Source organism: Truncatella angustata (genome assembly GCF_020726525.1).
Source record: "Truncatella angustata strain MPI-SDFR-AT-0073 chromosome Unknown BKA67scaffold_10, whole genome shotgun sequence".
Lineage (NCBI taxonomy): Eukaryota > Fungi > Ascomycota > Sordariomycetes > Amphisphaeriales > Sporocadaceae > Truncatella > Truncatella angustata.
In genome coordinates, this window is record NW_025763390.1 from 192,883 (window position 1) to 212,664 (window position 19,782).

The following is a 19,782-nucleotide window of genomic DNA, read 5'->3' on the forward strand; positions in this document are numbered from 1 at the left end:
ATGCATTGACGCCACTGATCAGAAACCGCCGCTGTTGTTGATGGCCTTGTGGCTAATCGTAGATCATACCAAATTGCAAAACATCATGAATAGTCGAGCAACAGTGTCAGCAGGAGCGGTCATTTTGGCTCTGTCTTCAATCTCCTAGGGGTTGACCATAATAACGATTGTCCAAGTTGGAAAGCCAAGCCCCGATAATCCTATAAAAGCTTAAGCTTTCAGTAACCAACACTTGCGCACCTGTCAAATGCAAATTTCAGCGATGCCACGTGGAGTAAAACTCGATCATGGAGAATAGGGAAGATCAAACGTTACGATAATATTCTGCTGCGTATCAAATTGGCTGAGGTCCATTATCATTGCTACCTGAACGGTGCTCGTGTCCACTTATAGCATTACTCGAGAAGTGTGTGACCCCAGCCCTGCCCGTTAATATACCCGAAGATGTGGTTCTGTCGGAGGTTGCCGGTAGTCCGAGACTAGACTACAGTACATACAGTCTCTACTGCAGAGTACGGATCTGTACAGGGAGAGTCTGTATGTATCTAGCCAAGCTTTGCGAACGACGACCGGCACTCCCATGTTCATCACGAGCCCAACTACCGTGTCACAACCGAGGCTACCGATTATCGTACAATTTTACATACCGCGGTGTCACGTCGATAGATCGAGAGTTGCAGCATTTATCCAACCCTGTAGCTGCTCGCAGATACTGTTGGTGTTCACCGTGAAATCCAAGTTACTGGAATTCGATGAGCTCACCGGAGGCATTGCGAGGAGCTTTAAACCTGGATCTACAACCCTCCGTACGCAATGTAGATATTGAGCCGAAAAATCCTTCAACATCTCGTCGTCTGTGCACCTGAAGAAACATTCCGGGCCAACGAGTCCGCCATCTTATGAGGGGAGGATCACGGTGTTATTACCAGTCCATTTTTGAAGCACTGGTTTTATCTTGGCTCGAGCTTTGACATCAGCCGAAAACGTATATGTGGACTGCACACTATCCTGAAAGGGGTCCAGTTTAGCAAATCAATTTGTGTTTCAACTTGCACAAGCAGAATGGTATTTCTAAGCGTCTGTGCTTGGCAGAAGCGCTGATCTTAGCCTACTCTTTGGTGCCGATAGAGAACAATATTTCCAATCACAGACCATGTTAGCTATCGTCCGGTGCCCCACGATAGTTCTGTCAAAAACGTGTGATCTGAGGCAGGGACCGATATACTATGTATATATGCAGGTGAGCTTTGGCCACTACTTTGCCTATAACTACTTGGCTTACACTTCTTTGGTATGGAGTTCAGTACTACATATGTACCAACCCATACACCCGGCCCTAGCAGATGCAGGGACAAGCGTGGCTCCCTAGCACCGGTTCCAGCGCCACATTCAGTATTCAAGGCCCAGATTTACTGCAAAATTGATTTTACTGGCTGGCCTGGTCTCCAGTAGTCTCCATAGGCTCACGAACCTCAGACTCATCTTCGGAAACCGGTTCCGTTCTGCTGGAATGGTACTATGTACCATCTTTGGTATCCGGTAGGTCTAGCTGCAAGCGGCTGGCTAGGTGACACTCGCCATGGGTCAAAGAGGCGAGCGATCCCAAAATGCCATGCAAAACCTCTGGTAATACAAATCATCGTCAGATCGAGAGCGGTCCCTGTCCGCATGGCATACCGTAGTGCAGGAACCAGGAAAGGGCGCCGGGGAGGCCAAATTGGAGCCAAACACTTGGGGCAAACGATATACCCGTATTGACGTGCAGGCGCTTGCTTTGATTTAATCCATATAATCGCCATGTCTCCGCATTCCTTGCCTTGAGGATGTGTAAACCTTGTTGCTGCCTCTTCGTGACCAGCCATAGGGATTCGACGAAGTAGGAGACCAGTCCGTCAGTATCTGCAAAGATGTCTACCGATATCGAGAACAGAGGCCCACAGCTTCTTAGTGTCGATATTGTTTTTATGACTCTGGCTATCATTACAACACTGCTTAGATGTTACGTTCGATTGTTCATGGTTAAGTCATGGGGAATCGATGACTGGTTCATGGTTCTGGCATCGGTAAGATGACCTTAATCTCTGGGATGACAATATTGACATTTCTGAATCTAGACTGCGTTCAGCTTGTTTGCTTCATTCTCTATGGCCGGTGTACACTATGGAACCGGCCGCCACTTTGCAGACCTCACTGAGAGCGACGCTGCATCTGCCATGAAGGTATGCTGGCTTACACAGATAATATTGTTAAACATTGCTGATAGCTGACATTTCAGTGCTGGTTTTTTTGTTATCTCTTCTATGCGTGCTGCATGATCGCTTCGAAAATGTCCATCGGTTGCTTTCTGCTCCGTATCACAGTGAAGAAGGTTCACATATGGACCATATATACCGCCATGCTCTTCTCCGTCCTCGCTGGCATCGCCTTCTTTCTCGTCACTCTTCTTCAATGTTCTCCAGTCAATTTTTTCTGGGAAAGAGTAGGCACCTTCTACGGTAATCCTCACAATGGTACATGTGTTAGCGTTGAGGTTATCATTGGACTTGCTGCTCTTTACAGCTCCTTCAGTGTCATTTCTGACTTCACATTTGCTATTCTTCCTGGTTTCCTGCTGTGGGATCTTCAGATCGATCGCAGAATAAAGTTTACTATTATTCCCATTCTAGCTATGGGTTGCGTGTGAGTCATGATTGTTTACCTTTCCCATGTTGCTTATGAACTAAAACATTCTATTAGTGCATCATCTGCCGTTGTGGCTAGATTCCCATATCTACATCAGTTCCGTAACTTCGACTTTCTCTATGCCACCGTTGATATCGCGATCTGGTCCGCCGTCGAGCAAGGTCTTGCCATAACCGCCGGGTGCCTTGCAACATTACGACCGTTACTCAAGGAAATCAGCTATAGCCTTGGCTGGACCAAGCCCTCGACTGGCTCTGGAGGACCTACGAGCGGTATGGCTTATTATCAGTCGAACACCCACCGCAACGTGAACGCCCGCAGTGGGAACAGGGATATATACGACCTGTCCGAGTTCTCGCAACTTGGCGACGAGGAGGCGGATATTGGAAAGCCCATAAAGGCAGCCAAGCGGGATGTACGAATAAGTATTGCGGGCTTCCGTTCTCCAAATCTCAAAAAGGCAATGGAGGCCGAGCGACGCCAGAGCATGAAAATCAAGACCGTGTACGATAAGAGTGATAGTCAGGAGGAATTAGCGGGCTAACAAAGCAAGAAAATTATTGGACACAGGCTTGTGCGCGAGAGAAATGCCTGCAGCATCAGCTTTGAGGGACGAGCGGCGATGCACAAGGGTTTTGATATGAGCGTACGGGCTTTTCTCTCTTTCTCTCTTTTCTCTTTCCACCCCACAATTCTTGCCTTTCAACTTTGTTTTCCACTGGCCTTGAAATTGACCTAATGACAGCATCAGTGCCAATACTGTTCCCATAAGGGCGTATATGCCGGTTGAGATGGTCCGCGACCCTCAACTCTTCAAGCGAATCCGTACTTAATCCAAGGCCGCAACGGATCCTGGCTCCGAAACGACATCGACGTTCAATATCGATACCAATACGCTACCAACTTTGTCACTGCCGAACTCGGTGTATAATGAATACATGCGCCTCGGCTCTAGTATCCATATCTCGCGACGGCTGCGGCAGGACATTGAGAACGACGGGTATACGCTCAAGATAGACAACTTTATCCTGGGCCCTAGCTGGCTGCACCACATCGACGAGGTCGTCTGGACTTTCCCGGTACATCCGGCGCCTGATCTCTGGGCGGAGCGCTTCCTACCGCGAGATCAAGCTGAGCAAATACTACCCGTACGATTTGCCAAGCATGAGATTCTGGCGGCGGTGGCGATGTATTTACCACGTTCGACAACGGGTTTGTGCGTTGCTCACTTCTAGAAGGGTTGCCGGTAGATAGAGGACCTGGAAAAGGCTGAGTGTAGGGGTGAAAACTCAGTATTGGATGTCAAGTCGCTCGGGGCAGATGACTTGCTACTATTCTGAGCCATCTTAAAGTCATATTTTGTTGACGTATTCAGACAATATGGTCCTTGTGCATGGCAATTTGATGGAACCATTGAGGCCGCGAACATCTCGCGTGCTGGCGCTGGCACTAGTAGGTAACATGCATCAGGCCATCTGGTGTCGTCATATCAAAGAGTAAATCCAAGGGCAACTTACCACCGATGGTTTATGGCTCCCATTAACGAACTTCCTTGATGACTAGAAGACATCGACGGCATGCTACGTTTGTTATGCCGAAAATTGGCCTTGACCGAAACAGAATTGAGCACTTGATCCGCAGATATCAGATCAGTATACCTCACGTAACAGCTAATGTCGGGTAATGATAAGACCATATTCGAACAGCATAATTGGTCACCAGTCGCTACTTTACCAAATGAGATAATAACGTGAGCAATGAGGCCTAGTTAATATCATGTTTCCGAAACGATAAAGGAAGGAAAGTATAAGTCGTACACGGTGTACATACGTAGATAATATCCGTACGGGAAAAGGAAAACTCCCACTTATGTAATATCTAATATTAATTAAAAAAACACGATAATTAAGTATTCATTAATTACATAATATTAATAATTAGTATATAAAATAAGTATATTTGACCAATTACTTTATATTTTCTTACCTTTTAATATTAATGCATTTATTTTATACTTTAAAGAAACAACTTACGGGAAATTCGCCGAAGACTTCTCGTGGCAAGTATATCATCAATCGCCGAAAGGGGCGATCGGCAGTTCCCCGAATTTTCTAATCCTACTAGCCCACAACCCAGTTGGAGTGTAAGATCGAGTTCCGAAGACAGCTTGATAATGACAGCTCTGTCGTTGTTGAACTGACCAGAGCCCGCATGACTACTTGTTTAAATGCGGCCTAAATACCGACCAGTGATACGAATCTCTCGATGCAGTCTTTACAGTCTACTATCAATAAGTAAATCGCCAGAAACCAGTCAGATCTACTACCCCTTACATATCTAGTCCAGTCCTATTTTTCGTTTGACATATAGTTATCAAATCGTGTGTCTCGAAGCCATCGAAATTCCAGGAAAGAACTGCAAGAAAGCGAAGCTAACAGACCATTAGGTAGATAGCAGATACTCCTCGCTCAACTTGCCAGCCGATCTGCATAGGCTTTGCGGAGTCTATTCTTACTTTCCGTGACCTCTTGAGCCCGTAAATCTAGCGCCTAGTCCAGCTTCCTGGATGCGAGTCAATATCACGGAATACTAGACGGTCGTGGATGCGGCGATTTGCGATGGTAAAGTTATTCATTTCTTGAGAAGTGGTTGGACTGGAATGTCTGAGTTGCCTACACCTGCTGACGATGACCCAGAGCCAACATCAGCTCTGCAGCAACCATCCTTCGATCTCAGCTTTACTAGCAAAATAAAACTTCTAGTTCAAGATATGGTGCTCTTGATTCTTGAATAGTTTTATACGAAACGAAACTAACTTCTCGAGGAAGGGATTTATTGTCGAAAGAAAGAAAGAAATAGGAGGAAGAAGAAGAAGAAGAAGAAGAAGAAGAAGAAGAAGAAGAAGAAGAAGAAGAAGAAGAAGAAGAAGAAGAAGAAGAAGAAGAAGAAGAAGAAGAAGAAGAAGAAGAAGAAGAAGAAGAAGAAGAAGAAGAAGAAGAAAATCCACCCACTGCTTGAAGAGAGCCCTGAAAGTGTGAAGACCAGTTGAGAATCGTTGACACCGAAATTGTAATGCACAGTTGCATTATCGCGTTCCACTAGATCGCCCTCTTGCTCGGATTTGTGTGAGATACGCAACGGCCATGGTCTACAAGTAGGTCAACACTATACTGCTGATCTTTAGGAGTTCAACAACTCGCAACGAAGGGTCGTTACAAAGATGCCATCGTTCCTCAATAATATACTTGCTTCATGGAGACGGCCCCTGTTGCACACGGAGCTCATAGCCGGATGCGTATATGTTTTGCTATAAGGGCCAGGGGATACAAAGATTCACGATCCGGAAACGAAGACCCCAGTTTGATATGAGCGTCTTTTTCCTGCTATGGACACTAACACAGTAACCAGTCCCTCTCCTTTCGGTACTGACCCCCTGGCTACATGAGGTTTTAAGGTAATTTTCAAAATTGGACATATTTAGCGATCGTGGGTGTCAAGATCCTATCGTCACTCATTTCAAAACGTGTCGGGCTTTCCGCATCAAGTTATATGCACTTTCCGAACAAATAAATGGTAAACCGCCTGAATAGAAGGGAGCAGTAAGAATCTTTAAGCGGCCTACTTAGAAAGCAGAATTATAGTACTGCTGCGAGGTCAGTTTTCGTGGCGTAGGTTAGAACATCACATGATCGAGTTTCTTTATGCTTATGGTTGCGTACTCAAAGTTCGAGTTGGTCATTCTCCGTGACTGCGACAAAAATCCACCACACCACACCACACGTCTCGTGTAACAGTGGTAGGCCACCAGAAATACTGGGACGAATGGCGAAGTGCTGGCTTATCTTCCTTAGCTACTCAACAAATTTTGCAATGCCGCTCCCCATGACTTCATGGTTCCAAGACTCTATAGGGGATATTTCGAAACAGGACACGGGGCAGGAGTTCTTGACGCAGAATTCCTAAGAGTTTGGGTTGGTTGATAGCTGAATACCGTATATACTACAGTACATGCAGTGGTGGACCCGGTCGGTCTAGACTCGAACTTCAAGATCTAACTCTGCAAGGATGCGGGTATGAGTTACTCCTGAGGCTCTTTTTGAATTTCGAGACTGCCATTGAAATCGCACCTTTGACGGCCGATCGAGAAACTTGGCAGTTCGTAACGGGGATTGTTGAGGGCACAGTTGGGCACAATGATGTCAGTCCCGTTGCTAGCGGTGTTGCGGACAGGGAGCTGCTCGTCGTGCTTGTCTCCAGTACTTGCTTCCCCATATAATTCTCCGCACAGTTCCCCGTCTCTATACTTTGGAGATTATGGGTTTGGCTCTACTAAGCGACAGGGAAGAGCAAATGGGAAGCGACACTTTTCGCATCCAGCCCACGTCTAGCGTTGGAGATTCCTACCCCTCCATGACAGAGCCCCAGTAGTCCGTATCTCGTCGTTGCATCGTCAACTTTGCTGATGAGCGGCCCTGTCTTGGTCTAAGCTAAGTAATTGTTGTCCTCGAAATGCCCGCACACAACCTGCCGGTGTAGCAACCCAATCACATGTAGGCCCATCCTACTTGACGTTATTAGCCCTTCTCCTCATCTTCGGCTTGCCAGAATTAGATAGCAACGGCACCTAAGCTGCTTCGCGTACCTGAATTCTTTCTGCCACACTACACTCCACCTACACCTACACCTACTTATCATTTTAAGGTTTCCTGCAAGCTCTTTTCCTGTGTGCACTCGTTAGACGGCCGAGACAAGTTTCTCACTCGAGTTCTCGTTGCCATTGAGCCTGATTGACCCTGCAAGTGACGGCATAATTCTACTTCTTGTTGCTGCTGCTTAGACTGCTCGGATCACGGTTCCTGTCCTGTCCTGTCCTGACCGCCACCATGGTTGTTTTCGATGGCCACGAGTACCTCACCGAGGAAGAGAAGCGCCTCAAGGAAGATCGTGACCGTCTCAAGTACTGGAAGAAATGGGGGCCCTACGTTGCGGAGCGGCAATGGGCAACAGGCAAGACCGCTCTAATCCCACGACATATCAATATCTAAGATTCTGTGCTTACCACCATCCTCCAGTGCGTGAGGATTACAGTGCCGATGGCGATGCCTGGAGCCGTGAGTACAGACCCGCCCTGGAATCAGCCTTCCTCTTTTGCATACTAAGAATGTCGTCTAATAGACTTTACTCATGACGACGCCCGATCTCGAGCTTTCCGGTGGGGTGAGGACGGCATCGCCGGTGTCTCCGATACCCACGGTCTGCAGAACATTGCTTTTGCTTTCTGGAACGAACAAGAGTGCGTGCATCTGACATAGGATCACCAAGCTGGTTCCACTGCTTACAGGCATCTAGTCCCTTCCTCAAAGAGCGACTCTTTGGCTTGTCCAACCCTCAAGGCAACCATGGTGAAAGCATCAAGGAAGCTCACTTTCATCTAGATAACACTCCTGTAAGTCTTTGCGCTGCCCTGCAAAAGAATGATGCTAATGAAGCTTTCTATAGACGGTATGTACTACCCGCTTAGATTTGACCGCTAGTACTCACGACTCTAGCACTCCTACATGAAATATCTCTACAAATACCCACAAAAGGCATTTCCTTACGAGGATCTCCTGCAAGAAAACGCAAAGCGAGGCAAGACAGACAAGGAATACCAAATCATTGACACTGGCATTTTCGAAGAAGACAGGTACTGGGATATCGTCATTGAGACCGCAAAGGATGATGACGACGCCGAGGAGCTTTTGTTCCGTGTTACCGCATGGAACAGAGGCCCAGAGCCTGCTCCCCTTCATATTGTTCCGCATGTGTGGTTCCGCAACACCTGGGCCTGGGGCAGAGAGGACGAGAAACTCAAACCGTCCATCTCAGCTCATGCCGAGAACCTGGCCAAGTCAAAGCACCATAAACTTGGTGATCGCTATGTTCTTCTCTCCCCTTCGCCTGGTGTTGGTCCTAGCGGAGACGACGTTCAGCCTCAGCTCCTGTTTACTGACAACGACACGAATACCGATCTGCTCTATGGACAAAAGAACAAAGTGCCGCATGTCAAGGATGCGTTCCACCAGTACATTGTGGAAGGTAAGAAGGAGGCCATCAACCCTGCCAAAACCGGCACCAAGTTTGCAGCTTCATTTGCTTTCAATGAGTCTGGTGGTGTCGCACCTGGGGAATGTGCCGGTAAGCTGCTTGCAAGGTCACGCCATTATCGGGAGAAATTACTGATATTTGTCCAAAGTCGTTCGTTTCCGTTTCAGCAAGAAAGCCGAGACGTACCTTGACGAAGAGGAGTTCGACGACATTGTCGAGAAGCGCCGAGACGAAGCAGACGATTTCTATTACCGACTCAGCCCACTCCCGATGAGTGATGATCTACGCAACATTCAGCGACAAGCTTTCTCGGGAATGATGTGGTGTAAACAATATTATCAGTTCATTTGGGACCAGTGGGCTAATGGCGACCCGGCCCAACCGCCTCCGCCTCCTAGCAGGAAAGCTGTCAGGAACTCGCAATGGAAGCATCTGCACATTGACGACATCCTGTCCATGCCGGATTCATGGGAGTATCCCTTCTTTGCAGCTTGGGATAGTGCTTTCCACTGTATCCCACTTGCCATGATTGACCCCGACTTTGCCAAGAAGCAAATCGACCTCTTCACCAGGGAGTGGTACTGCCATCCAAATGGACAATTGCCGGCGTAAGTCAACGAATTGCATATGTTGAAAATGTTTCTGGCTGATGTTTTCTATAGGTATGAGTGGAATTTTGGAGATGTCAACCCACCAGTGCACGCATGGGCCACTTTCCGTGTGTTCAAGATTGAGCGCAAGCTATATGGACGCCAAGACTTGGACTTTTTGGAGCGTGTGTTCCAAAAGTTATTGTTGAACTTTACCTGGTGGGTCAACAGAAAGGATGTGGACGGCAAGAATGTGTTTGAGGGAGGTTTCCTTGGACTGGACAATATAGGCTTATTCAACCGTTCCGAGCCTCTGCCCACAGGAGGTGTTCTCGAGCAGGCTGACAGCACCGGCTGGATGGCCTTCTACTGCTTGTGTATGCTCAATATCGCCCTTGAGCTGGCAAAGCACAGGCGCATCTACGAGGATATCGCATCCAAGTTCTTCGAGCATTTCATCTTCATCAGTGATGCAATGACCTTCAAGGCTGGAAACGCCGAAGAGAAGTCACTGTGGAACGACGAGGACGGATTTTACTATGACGCGATTTCTTGGGGCGGTCCCTGGACTCAGCAGCTCCCAGTCCGATCGCTTGTCGGTCTCATTCCACTCTACGCCACTCTAACCTTGGAGCCGGAGCTGATCAACAAGCTACCGTCGTTCAAGAAGCGCGTTGATTGGTTTATGGAGAACCGATGTGATCTTGCCGAGAGGAACATGGCCAGCATCAGGAAGAGAGGAAAGGGCAATCGTATCCTCCTTTCTATGGTCAGTAAAGAGCGTCTGGAGAAGATCCTCAAGAGAATGCTGGATGAGAATGAATTCTTTAGCGAGCATGGTATTCGATCTCTGTCCAAGTACCACAAGGAAAATCCATTCTCAATGGACGTCAATGGACAAAAGTTCACCGTAGGATATGTCCCGGGCGATTCCGACACTGGCCTCTTTGGAGGCAACAGTAACTGGAGAGGTCCTATCTGGCTATGTGTCAACTTCCTCTTGGTCGAATCCCTGCAGCGGTTCTACCTTTTCTACGGCCCACAATTCCAGGTCGAATGCCCAACTGGCTCAGGCGACTACATGCACCTGGGTCATGTGTCGGAAGAGGTTCAGCACAGGCTACAACATTTATTCGCTCGTCGTGATGATGGTCGTCGTAGCATCAACGATGGAAACGACGTACTTGACTTCGACCCACACTGGAAGGATAATCTCTGGTTCCATGAATTCTTCGATGGTGATACTGGTCGTGGATTGGGCGCGACACATCAGTGTGGTTGGACTGGTTTGATCGCCCGTATGATCCATGACACTGGGTAAGTCAAGAATGATCTGAAAGCGGATTCAAAAGCTAACTCTCCCCTAGAATCAGCTGCCGTTTGCCACAGACTCCACGAACGCCTTCCGTTGGAATGGCCCATTACTTCGATGATGTGTTCCATCGCGGAGGGGAGAAGGACAAACCAGTCAAGCCGCAAATGCGGCGTTCTTCTACAGCGCGCTCAATCGGTGCGCGCAGTGACTTTGATAATTCGGTCAATGGAGATGAGGACGACAATAGTGTACGAGATCTTGATCCAGAACGTGAGACACAGCGTCAGGAAGCAGATAAACACATGCATCATTACATCAGCGAGCAGCTGGAGAAAGTCAAGACCGATCTGGAGTACGATGGTAACAATATGGAAGATGAATATGAGACGCATGCCTAAGAGGCAGTAAAAGAGTTTCACCTCTTCGTCCACAAGACAGATGTGCCTCGGGGCCAGGTTCTAGAGCATGGACATGGCTTATACCAAGCTGGCATTGCTACACTCATAGATGGAAGGTCGGATGAATGGATTAGACTGCACGCTTAAAAGGGGCAGAAAAGCTTACACAAATCATAGACTGGGGTGACTATGTGGACCAATAACAATATACGGGGCGTTTTAGGGAACAACAATTATGGCCTCGGAGATAACAATGTGCCTGCCAAGCCTAGTCAGTTCAAGTATTCATCACAAGACATGGTACAAACCCCAAAGAGTCAAGTACGGCTGCTTTCAGCTCGTGTCGTCTCATGTTGTATTAGTCCACACCACGTTGAGACTATAAATTGCGCATTTAATATGCAGTCCTTAAATCTGCCATGTGGGCATTTAAAGTATGAATTATACTTGTTGTGCTTGAGTCACCGGAGTGGAGAGGGTGGGGAATGGCTGAAAGAAAGTGGAAAGAAAGGACGAAACAGAAGGGGTGAAGGGCTTCATCGAACTGGAAGCAGGCTCAAATATACCGAAATATTCAGGCTCAATTAAATGCAATACAATAGATACGCAGAGCCGTGGGTATATTAGTCGTTATACTTATTTAATTTAGGACTTGTGGGTCACGAGCATGTCTCTTGTGTCACACGACAGCTGGTGGTGGAAGTTTGATAGAGTTGCAAAGTTGATCGGCGGCGGCACTAGTAAAGTTGACAACCCCTGTAAACTCCTAAACTGGCAATATTATATAATCGAGATCATGTAATTGGTCGACAGCCTTTACTACAACCAACACATCAATAGACCCATCATGATCCCAACGGGAATTGTGACTGCCTCAATCTGGATCACTGCAGAAACAAGCACGTTTGCTAGGTGACCCGTGTGTTCCCGTCTGGCATAATCGATAGGCTACCGTAGAACTTGAACGAGTGCCTTGTCAAACAGTACCAAACAGTACACGGCAACCAGCAGTACTGATATGGGTAAAGACCCAAAAAGTCCCACAAAGGAAGGTCGCTGCCAAACTTGCTGTGTGCAAAGATGTTCAAGTTGATCAAGATATTTCTCCATGTTTAGCTTCCATTTCGGCCACTACACCAATCCACAACCACACCTGACTACGAACTCATTCTCAATAGGTGTAAGCATTCTATCAAGCAATTTGCATATTCACGTTTCTTGAAACAGCATCTGCAAAATCGGTTAATCATCACGCTATGACAGATTTCTCCTCAAGTCACTGCCCATCTGCTTTGAGACACTGGCAATCATACCCTTCGTCATAAGTACACTCTCGGTTGCTTGTTAACCAACCTACAAGTGACCTGATTCTTCCCATTTGCAAAACTGGCCAAGCGATTGAGACGTACCTCAATCGCCTTCATCTCGCATACAAGTAGTTTTCATTGAACCTTCGAAACACTTCACTCTCTCTGTTCACAACCTACAAACACACTTGACAAGTCACCGACTGGCGTTCACATTTGGCAATCGCTGACTGATAGCCATACTTGACAAATCGCCGACTGGGATTGCCATAAGTCTACATTTCACATCGAATTGCTTCACCAACACATCAATGAGCTCAAGTCTCTCCTTTGGGCTTCTTCGTTGATTAATTATCGCAAGATTTTCTAGAACAAAGTTTACCAGGTCAGTCATGTTCCTGGTGAATCTACCGTGATCAGTTGCTAAATAAATAAAAAAGCCTTTCCTTCTGACCAGGCTACGGTATCTTTCTCACAATCGGCGATCAAGATATTCACAAGCGATAGCTCTTTCCTCATCATCACATTCGATTAGTCCGTAGGAAGCCCGCTGCTTCCACTGGTTGCATCAAAATGAATCAATCGAAAAAGCCACAGACGTCCTGGGACGCAACCGCAACCGCAACCGCAACACATGCCCGAGATTTTGCACAACAACAAACCTCAACAGCTTCCCCTCCCCCTCCAACAACTTCACCCAACCACTCAACCGATGAGGGAGTCGACCCAGGCAACCCAAGTAACCCAGACGAAACTGACGAGATGGGTCAGCTCCCCTACAAAGGCGTCGTTCGTGGTTCGCTGCCTTCGAGACCTGACTTGACTGCTGTAGTCAATATTGAGCAGTACAAGCAGCTTGCCGCATTGATTACAACCGTCATGGACAGCATGAACAAGTCGCTTAAGGAGCTCTGGGACGAGATGGGAGATGCTCGAGACACGGCTGAGCCTCGCATTACTGGTCCGACCCAGATGCAGGCTTCATGTGTCACCATTCCTAACCCTTTCAGCCCCAAGTATGCTCACCTTTATGGCAACACACCCATCTATCCTGATGGTGAAGGTCCCAAAGATGGCGCTACTGCAGACAGCGACGACAAGACTGCTAGCGACAAGGTCGCCGCCAAGCCCAAGCCCAAGTTTCCCAAGCCTACTCCGGTTCTACCTCCCGGTATGACGGTGGACGACATCAATGCCATCAATGCTGGCAAGAAGCCCATGTTGCAGCCACCCGCACCCGTCTTGCCGCCCGGTATCACAGCTGATATGTTGCCTTTGAGCATGCCCAATTCCATGGATGAGACCAGAATCATGTTCGGAGGCTCAAAGACTGAGAAGGAGATCATGCGCAGTCAGGTCACCGAGCTGAGGCGCGATTCTCTCGCCCATTTTGGCAAGTTCAGGGCAAACGTGCAGAAGCGAATCGACATTATCCTGATCGCCAAGGGTGGTAACGCTGGAAACGTCACTGAGCCTACTCAGATATCGTTCAAGAGTCCAGGTAATAATGCCAGACGACATGCTGGTAGTAACATCCCAAACAATGGTCACCGAGGAAAGCTGCAGCCGCAACAACAACTCGCGCGAACAAGTGCACCCGCGCAGCCACAAGGTGGTAGTGCAGGTGGTAGTAAGTCTTCTCCCCCGGTTGTTTGGGTTGTTATGCGAGTTTTGTCGTTTTTCTTTGCTTTTCGTCCGTTTTATGTTTAATTTTCTTCGAATTTCTTTTCATTCGCATTGCCCTTGCTTCCAGTACTCCCACAATGCGCCCACTTCACATTTGTCCTGGTCCTCCTTTCAACTTTGGCCGCACTATTTCCTGTATAATCATAAATATTACTTTTTGGCTCAATCTCTACCCAGGTAAAGATCAATAAGCTGGTCATACCTGAACCGCATATATTTTGAACAAGCACTAACATGTGTATCATTCCAGACCGTCCTGACACTTCAGTCAACGAGTTCAATCAAGTTGGTATTCGCCATTTTGTCCCTTTCGCAACTTTGCTCAAGGACCTACCCAAAGAGAAGCGTGCTTGCATCCTCCACTGCACCGTATTGATCCTGCTCGGCCTCGAGAACTATCCAGCTTATGCTCGTATCCTCCTTTGCCACCTCGCAACGTCGTTGTCGATCCCCTTACACGTTCTTTCTCAGGACGAAGTTCGAATCGGCAAGGCATTGTCCAAGATCGTCGAGTTTATTACCCCCGAGGAGCTACAAGCACGTCGCATTGAGGAGGGTAAAACTCGTTTCCGCGGCCGTGGGCCGAAGCCTCAGCCTCAAGGCCACCCCCAGCAGGATTCCAGTGCCACCTCAACCGCCAACAGCGGCAAATCGACCAATGCCAGCACTGCTCAGAGCGTTGGCGGTCTTGCAGCACCCCTTGTTTCTGCCGGACTTAGTACCGTCTTCAAAGGACTTGGCGTCGGTCCTGCAGCCGCCGCCAGCATGCTCCAAGGCATGGCGGAGAGTACCGTCGTCGTTGGACAACTGTTCGGCTTGTATGGCTCGCGAGCAATTGCCAAGATCACGGAATCATACGCAAAGGATATCCTGGACTTTGGCTTTCTTCCCATTCACGGCCAGAAGAATCGCACTGCGATGATCGACCCCAAGGACGTCCCGCCCGAGGACCGTCGCTTGCGTCTCACAATTGGGGTTGGCGGCTTTTTCGACCCCAGCGTCCCTGGTGAGGATGATGCAAAGGCCCCCTGGACTTGTCTCGGCGATGTGAGTGAGGTTTATGCTCTTCAGTGGGAGAAGGAGATACTCGGTAAGACTGGCGCTGCTCTCAATGAAGTGCTCAAGGCCCCTGGATGGACTCAGATGAAGTCGGACAACGTCGGGTCTGGTAAGTACTCCATGGAAATGTCTCCCCGTCTATCGTCGGAGCAAAGCAACGAAGGGCACTAATTTAAACAACAGTTGCCTTCTCTCTCAACACCTCAACCTGGCCGGCCGCCCTGATCCGTAACAGCAAGATAATTGACAATCCATGGTCTGTTTCTCTTGTCCGTGCAGAGAAATGTGGCCAGACCCTTGCCGATGCAATCATGAATAAGATTGGCGGAGAGCGTCCTGTTACTCTTGTTGGCTTCGGTGCCGGTGCCCGCGTAATCTGGACGGCTCTCATGATACTGTCGGAGAAACGTGCTTACGGCTTCGTTGAGAATGCTGTGCTCATGGGTAGTCCCGGTCCTTCTAACATACAGTCTTGGGCGGCGATTCGAAGTGTCGTGTCCGGTCGACTCGTCAATGTCTTCAGCAAGAGTGACATCATGTTGGGCTTTGCTCAGCGCCTGGGCAACATCACAGAGGGTGTTGCCGGCCTCGAGGAGGTTGTCGGCGTCAAGAATGTTCAGAACTATGACGTTTCCAAGGTCGTCACCGCTCATAGCCGCTACCGCTACTTGGTTGGCCCCATTCTTGAGAAGCTTGGCTGGGAGGATGTGGTGATTAATGAGAGCCTCGACCAGGAAGCCGAGCTGGTGAAGATGATGGAGGCGGAGAAGAAGCGCGACGAGCTCCGTGCCAGCATCGCAACCAAGGTGGAAGCTGCTCGTGCTGCCCGACAGCAGAAGGGGAATGCCAAGTCGAACTCGATGAAGGAAGAGACAGCCGCACCGGGAGCCGCAGGATCGAAGGTCTAGGAGACCGATGACAAGGGCAAGGTGGAAACGGGTAGTCTTCAGCAGCCCGACGGCAAGGAGAATATCGGTAGTACTACCAAGGGCAAGGCTTCTGCTTCTGCTGGTGGCCCAAAGGGTGGGAGAAAGGGTCGTTCCGGCAAGGGTCGAAAGCGTGGATAGATGCCGCGAGAATTTTCGGTCGATGCCTGAACATTTCCAAGGGTTTGCGAACCATCCTGGATCTGTTTCTTTCTTGTGTATATTTCTCTTATAAGAAATTCTGCAAGAAAGAATTGACCACCGTTATGGCAGAGGGTGAAGAAAAGTCCTCGGCTTGCTCTCTAGAAACATCTTGAGAGTACGGATTAGAACAAGCACTTGCAGAGAAGAAGGAGAAGAAAAAGAGAAGAATGAGAAGAAAAAGAGAAAAAGGGAAAAAGAGATTTATTTTATTTTATTTTGGTGGTCGAAAGGCCTGAGATGAAACACGTTTGCATGATATACCGCGGGCTTGGTGGCCTCATGGCTACGCTTGTGCGCATCGTCTTCGCAGTTCCTTGCAGATTCGTATATACCTTTAGGTAGAAACAGATTCAGGCAATGGAGATGCTCATGCCATGCTTTTATCTCATCTGATGCTCCCTCTCTCTCTCTTTCTCTCTGTCTCTCTCTCTCTCTCGCGTAGACTTATGCCTGGGTATATCCACCACTGTATCTTCCTGTTGCCACCCTCTTTCTAAACAAGGCTCTTACTTGGCAGGTGCGCTCCTAACCACAAAATACCTTCCAGCCTTCTCACTCGCGCCTTTCAAGACATCCCAGTCCTCAACCCCCTTGATCTGGACCCTATTGCCTTCTCCTCTCCTTCTCCGCGGCCTCTTGTTATGTCCAATAACATGCTCCTCCCCCAACGCCTCCCGCAGCGTCTCCAGACCAACCGTCTGCTCCCGCACGCCCTCGGCCGTCTCGTCCCGGATCGAGACCAGCGGCGTCACGCCCGTTGTGTCGATGGACTGGATGTTCCGCACAAAGTGCAGCTGGGAGCGCAGCGTGCCGAGGAGCTGGGATTGCTCTTCCGGCGAGCTCGGGGGCGGTAGCGCGGAGAGACGGAGGAGGTGGAGAAGGGTGGAAGGGGTAATCTCCTCGTCTTCTTCTTCTTTTTCTTCTTCTTCTTCTTGTTTTCGGTTGGGTTGTGACTGCTGTGATGGTGTGGTCGAGGAGGGAGAGGACGGGGGTGGGAGCAGTGACCGGACGGACCAGGTTGGCCGGGACAGGATCTCAGCGGGCGTGGGATGGGCGGTCTTGGGGGCAGCTGTTTGGAATGCGCGCCGTGGCGATCGGAAGGCTTGGCGCCGTGTCGATGCCCGGCACGCGGCGCATATCGTCGTCGTGGTCGTCGTCATGGTCGTGTTCATTGTGGCTTGCGTGTTGCCTTTGCGCGGGCTTTGGGGGACAGGCCAATTGACCACGAGTGCAGGCAGACTTTCAGGCAGTTGTGGGCCGAGCTACGAGGTGTCATGCGCAGGCTGGGATTCGCGACAGATGGGATGAAAGCAAGACCTTTGGTCGCACGCTGTAGTTGTAGAAAATGCGCTCTTACTCAAATGTACGGATGTACTGTAGCTATACCAAACACATTGCGAGGCAGGGCCCTTCGCTCGGCTTGGCTTGGCTTTTAAGAAACCGAGCCGCGACGCGCTTGCAGGGGTTGAACTCTCTAAGCAGACCCGACCACAGCAGCACAGCGGCACCCACGGCAGCACAGCATATGGTCGACCCCAGGCGAGGCGCACGGTGAGCGAGCAGCATTGGCGTCAGCATTAGACTAACTAACCTACAGTACTGTAGACTAACCTTAGCATCAGCATTAGACTAACTAACCCCCCATCATAGCTCCAAGGTTAGAGGGGCATGGGGGCCACCAAGGTCAGGTCAGACAACTTTGTTTTAGGCGGTCCTCTTCTGTGACAGCCAACTAACAAGCCGAAGAGCGAGTGCCATCAGCAAAGCCGATCCATTGGGCCCAATCCCAATCCCCTTCCCATTTCCATTCCCAATACACTTGAAGCACACCACTACTAAACAACATTGCATTCTTGTAAACATTTAACAGCAACCCGAACCGAACGACCTTGTTACCCACGATTCTACCACATCTACACAAGATCAAAACGACAGACCAGCATGGCAGGAGATCCTCGCGCTCTGCTCCAGAAGGTCAGGAATGCCCCGCCAAGCTCACCCCCGCGAGGTCGCAGTGTAAGAGCAACGTGTATGCTGATACGTAGCGCAGGCAGACAAGGCACTGTCATCCGCCTCTGGGGGCTTCAGCTTCTTCGGCGGTAGGGAGGAGAAGTACATGAATGCCGCAGATCTATACATGTAGGAGAACCCGTCCCTTCGCATCTGGCGTCCCTAGTCAACCGTTGGCTAACTCGACCGACTCTTGTCTTCAGTGAAGCCGCAAACGCTTTCAGAGTCCAGAAGATGAGTATGTCTGCCTTCGTCATATAGCCCGATGCCATCACGGCGCAAACAGGTCATGAGACTGGGGACGCGGCTCGCTGACAGTCTGTGTTGTCGTCCAGACAGGGAAGCAGGTCAGGCCTTTGAGAAAGCCGCCGCCGTACAAATCAACAATCTGAAGGAGCCCGACGACGCTGCCAACACATACGTCGATGCGTTCAAGGTGTACAAGCAAGAGTCGCCCGAGGACGCCGTACGAGTTGTCGACTTCTCCATCCAGCAGTACTGCAAGAAGGGCAACTTCCGCCGTGCCGCCCAGCACCAAGAAAACCGGGCAGAGGTGCTCGAGACACAAATCGGCGACTCCAAGCGCGCGCTTGAAGCATTTGAGCTGGCAGCTTCATGGTATGAAAGCGACAACGCGTCGGCGTAAGTACTCCTCCACCCCTTCGTATGCGCCACAGGTGCACATGTCGCATAACACACGCGAGCGCACGAACTCGGCTGACACGGCGGCAGACTTGCAAACAAGCTTTGGCTCAAGGTCGCCGACGTAGCAGCTCTCGAGGGCGACTACTACAAGGCCATCGGCAACTACGAGAAGGTAGCCACCGCCAGCGTCAGCAACAACCTCATGCGATACAGCGTCAAGGACTACTTCCTGAAGGCTGGCCTCTGCCACCTCGCTACCCAGGACGTCGTGGCCACCGAACGCGCCCTCGAGAAGTACCGCGATATGGACCCGACATTTACCCAGACCCGCGAACACCAGCTTCTTGTCGACCTGACCGAGGCCGTCAAGGCTAGTAACCAGGAGGAGTTCACCGACAGATTGTTCCAGTTCGACCAGATGTCTAAACTCGACAAGTGGAAGACGGAGATCTTGGTCAGGGTGAAGAACATGATCCAGGCCGAGGAGGAGGATTTCTCATAAATGAGATGCATCGAAATACTTGGGACTGGTTGATAATCTGGCCGACTGCAACGAATAGGTGTCTACTAGAAGAGATTTGGTCTCGCACAAGGTCCTCATCAAGCAGGATAGAAAGGGGCGATGGGTTAACAAAGCCGACCTCCTCGCGGCGCGAAACCGGGTATACCACGAATAGGTTGAGTTTACGTCATGTCTAGATATGAATACCATGGCACAAGAGTACCACAAAGACTGACCACTGTTGTTCCTGCTTGCCTAAGTATTCTGTCTTTGCCCATATCATTACCCGTGAGCTACGGTTCCGGTCGAGGCCTTTGCTTGATAGATTGACTTTCGATGAGTTACAAGTAGCGACGTAGGACATCGAGCAA

The 19,782-nt window shown here is 49.5% G+C and overlaps 5 protein-coding genes across 5 annotated transcripts; 4 read left to right on the forward strand and 1 right to left on the reverse strand.

Moving 5' to 3' along the window:
- Nucleotides 1–1,680: 1,680 nt before the first annotated feature.
- BKA67DRAFT_86689 (uncharacterized protein) lies at nucleotides 1,681–3,423 on the forward strand. Its single transcript, XM_046109502.1, has 4 exons — nucleotides 1,681–2,063; nucleotides 2,115–2,219; nucleotides 2,276–2,679; nucleotides 2,737–3,423. The coding sequence occupies exons 1-4, from the start codon at nucleotides 1,908–1,910 to the stop codon at nucleotides 3,224–3,226; spliced, it is 1,155 nt and encodes a 384-aa protein (XP_045952327.1). The 5' UTR covers nucleotides 1,681–1,907; the 3' UTR covers nucleotides 3,227–3,423.
- Nucleotides 3,424–7,565: 4,142 nt separating this feature from the next.
- On the forward strand, nucleotides 7,566–11,072 carry BKA67DRAFT_595362 (glycoside hydrolase family 63 protein-like protein; the record flags this gene model as incomplete). Its single annotated transcript, XM_046105155.1, has 8 exons — nucleotides 7,566–7,689; nucleotides 7,755–7,793; nucleotides 7,858–7,975; nucleotides 8,032–8,128; nucleotides 8,232–8,859; nucleotides 8,918–9,377; nucleotides 9,432–10,676; nucleotides 10,727–11,072. The coding sequence occupies 8 exons, from the start codon at nucleotides 7,566–7,568 to the stop codon at nucleotides 11,070–11,072; spliced, it is 3,057 nt and encodes a 1,018-aa protein (XP_045952328.1).
- Nucleotides 11,073–13,690: 2,618 nt separating this feature from the next.
- Nucleotides 13,691–16,032, forward strand: BKA67DRAFT_668507 (uncharacterized protein; the record flags this gene model as incomplete). Its single annotated transcript, XM_046108638.1, has 3 exons — nucleotides 13,691–13,904; nucleotides 14,316–15,233; nucleotides 15,308–16,032. 3 exons carry the CDS (start codon nucleotides 13,691–13,693, stop codon nucleotides 16,030–16,032), a joined length of 1,857 nt encoding a protein of 618 aa, XP_045952329.1.
- A 325-nt stretch (nucleotides 16,033–16,357) lies between these two features.
- BKA67DRAFT_86795 (uncharacterized protein) lies at nucleotides 16,358–17,668 on the reverse strand. The gene has a single exon (XM_046109503.1). The coding sequence runs from the start codon at nucleotides 17,424–17,426 to the stop codon at nucleotides 16,761–16,763; it is 666 nt and encodes a 221-aa protein (XP_045952330.1). The 5' UTR covers nucleotides 17,427–17,668; the 3' UTR covers nucleotides 16,358–16,760.
- Nucleotides 17,669–17,897: 229 nt separating this feature from the next.
- Nucleotides 17,898–19,411, forward strand: BKA67DRAFT_668512 (alpha-soluble NSF attachment protein; the record flags this gene model as incomplete). The annotated part of the gene is made up of 5 exons (XM_046108639.1): nucleotides 17,898–18,228; nucleotides 18,305–18,393; nucleotides 18,468–18,502; nucleotides 18,600–18,906; nucleotides 18,997–19,411. Exons 1-5 carry the CDS (start codon nucleotides 18,196–18,198, stop codon nucleotides 19,409–19,411), a joined length of 879 nt encoding a protein of 292 aa, XP_045952331.1. The 5' UTR covers nucleotides 17,898–18,195.
- Between the last annotated feature and the right edge of the window lie 371 nt (nucleotides 19,412–19,782).

Coding starts and splice junctions, on each gene's coding strand:
- BKA67DRAFT_86689 (XM_046109502.1), top strand. CDS start 1,908: ATGTCTACCGATATCGAGAACAGAGGCCCACAGCTTCTTAGTGTCGAT. Junction 2,064..2,114: donor GGTTCATGGTTCTGGCATCG/GTAAGATGACCT, acceptor TTCTGAATCTAG/ACTGCGTTCAGCTTGTTTGC. Junction 2,680..2,736: donor ATTCTAGCTATGGGTTGCGT/GTGAGTCATGAT, acceptor ACATTCTATTAG/TGCATCATCTGCCGTTGTGG.
- BKA67DRAFT_86795 (XM_046109503.1), bottom strand. CDS start 17,426: ATGAACACGACCATGACGACGACCACGACGACGATATGCGCCGCGTGC.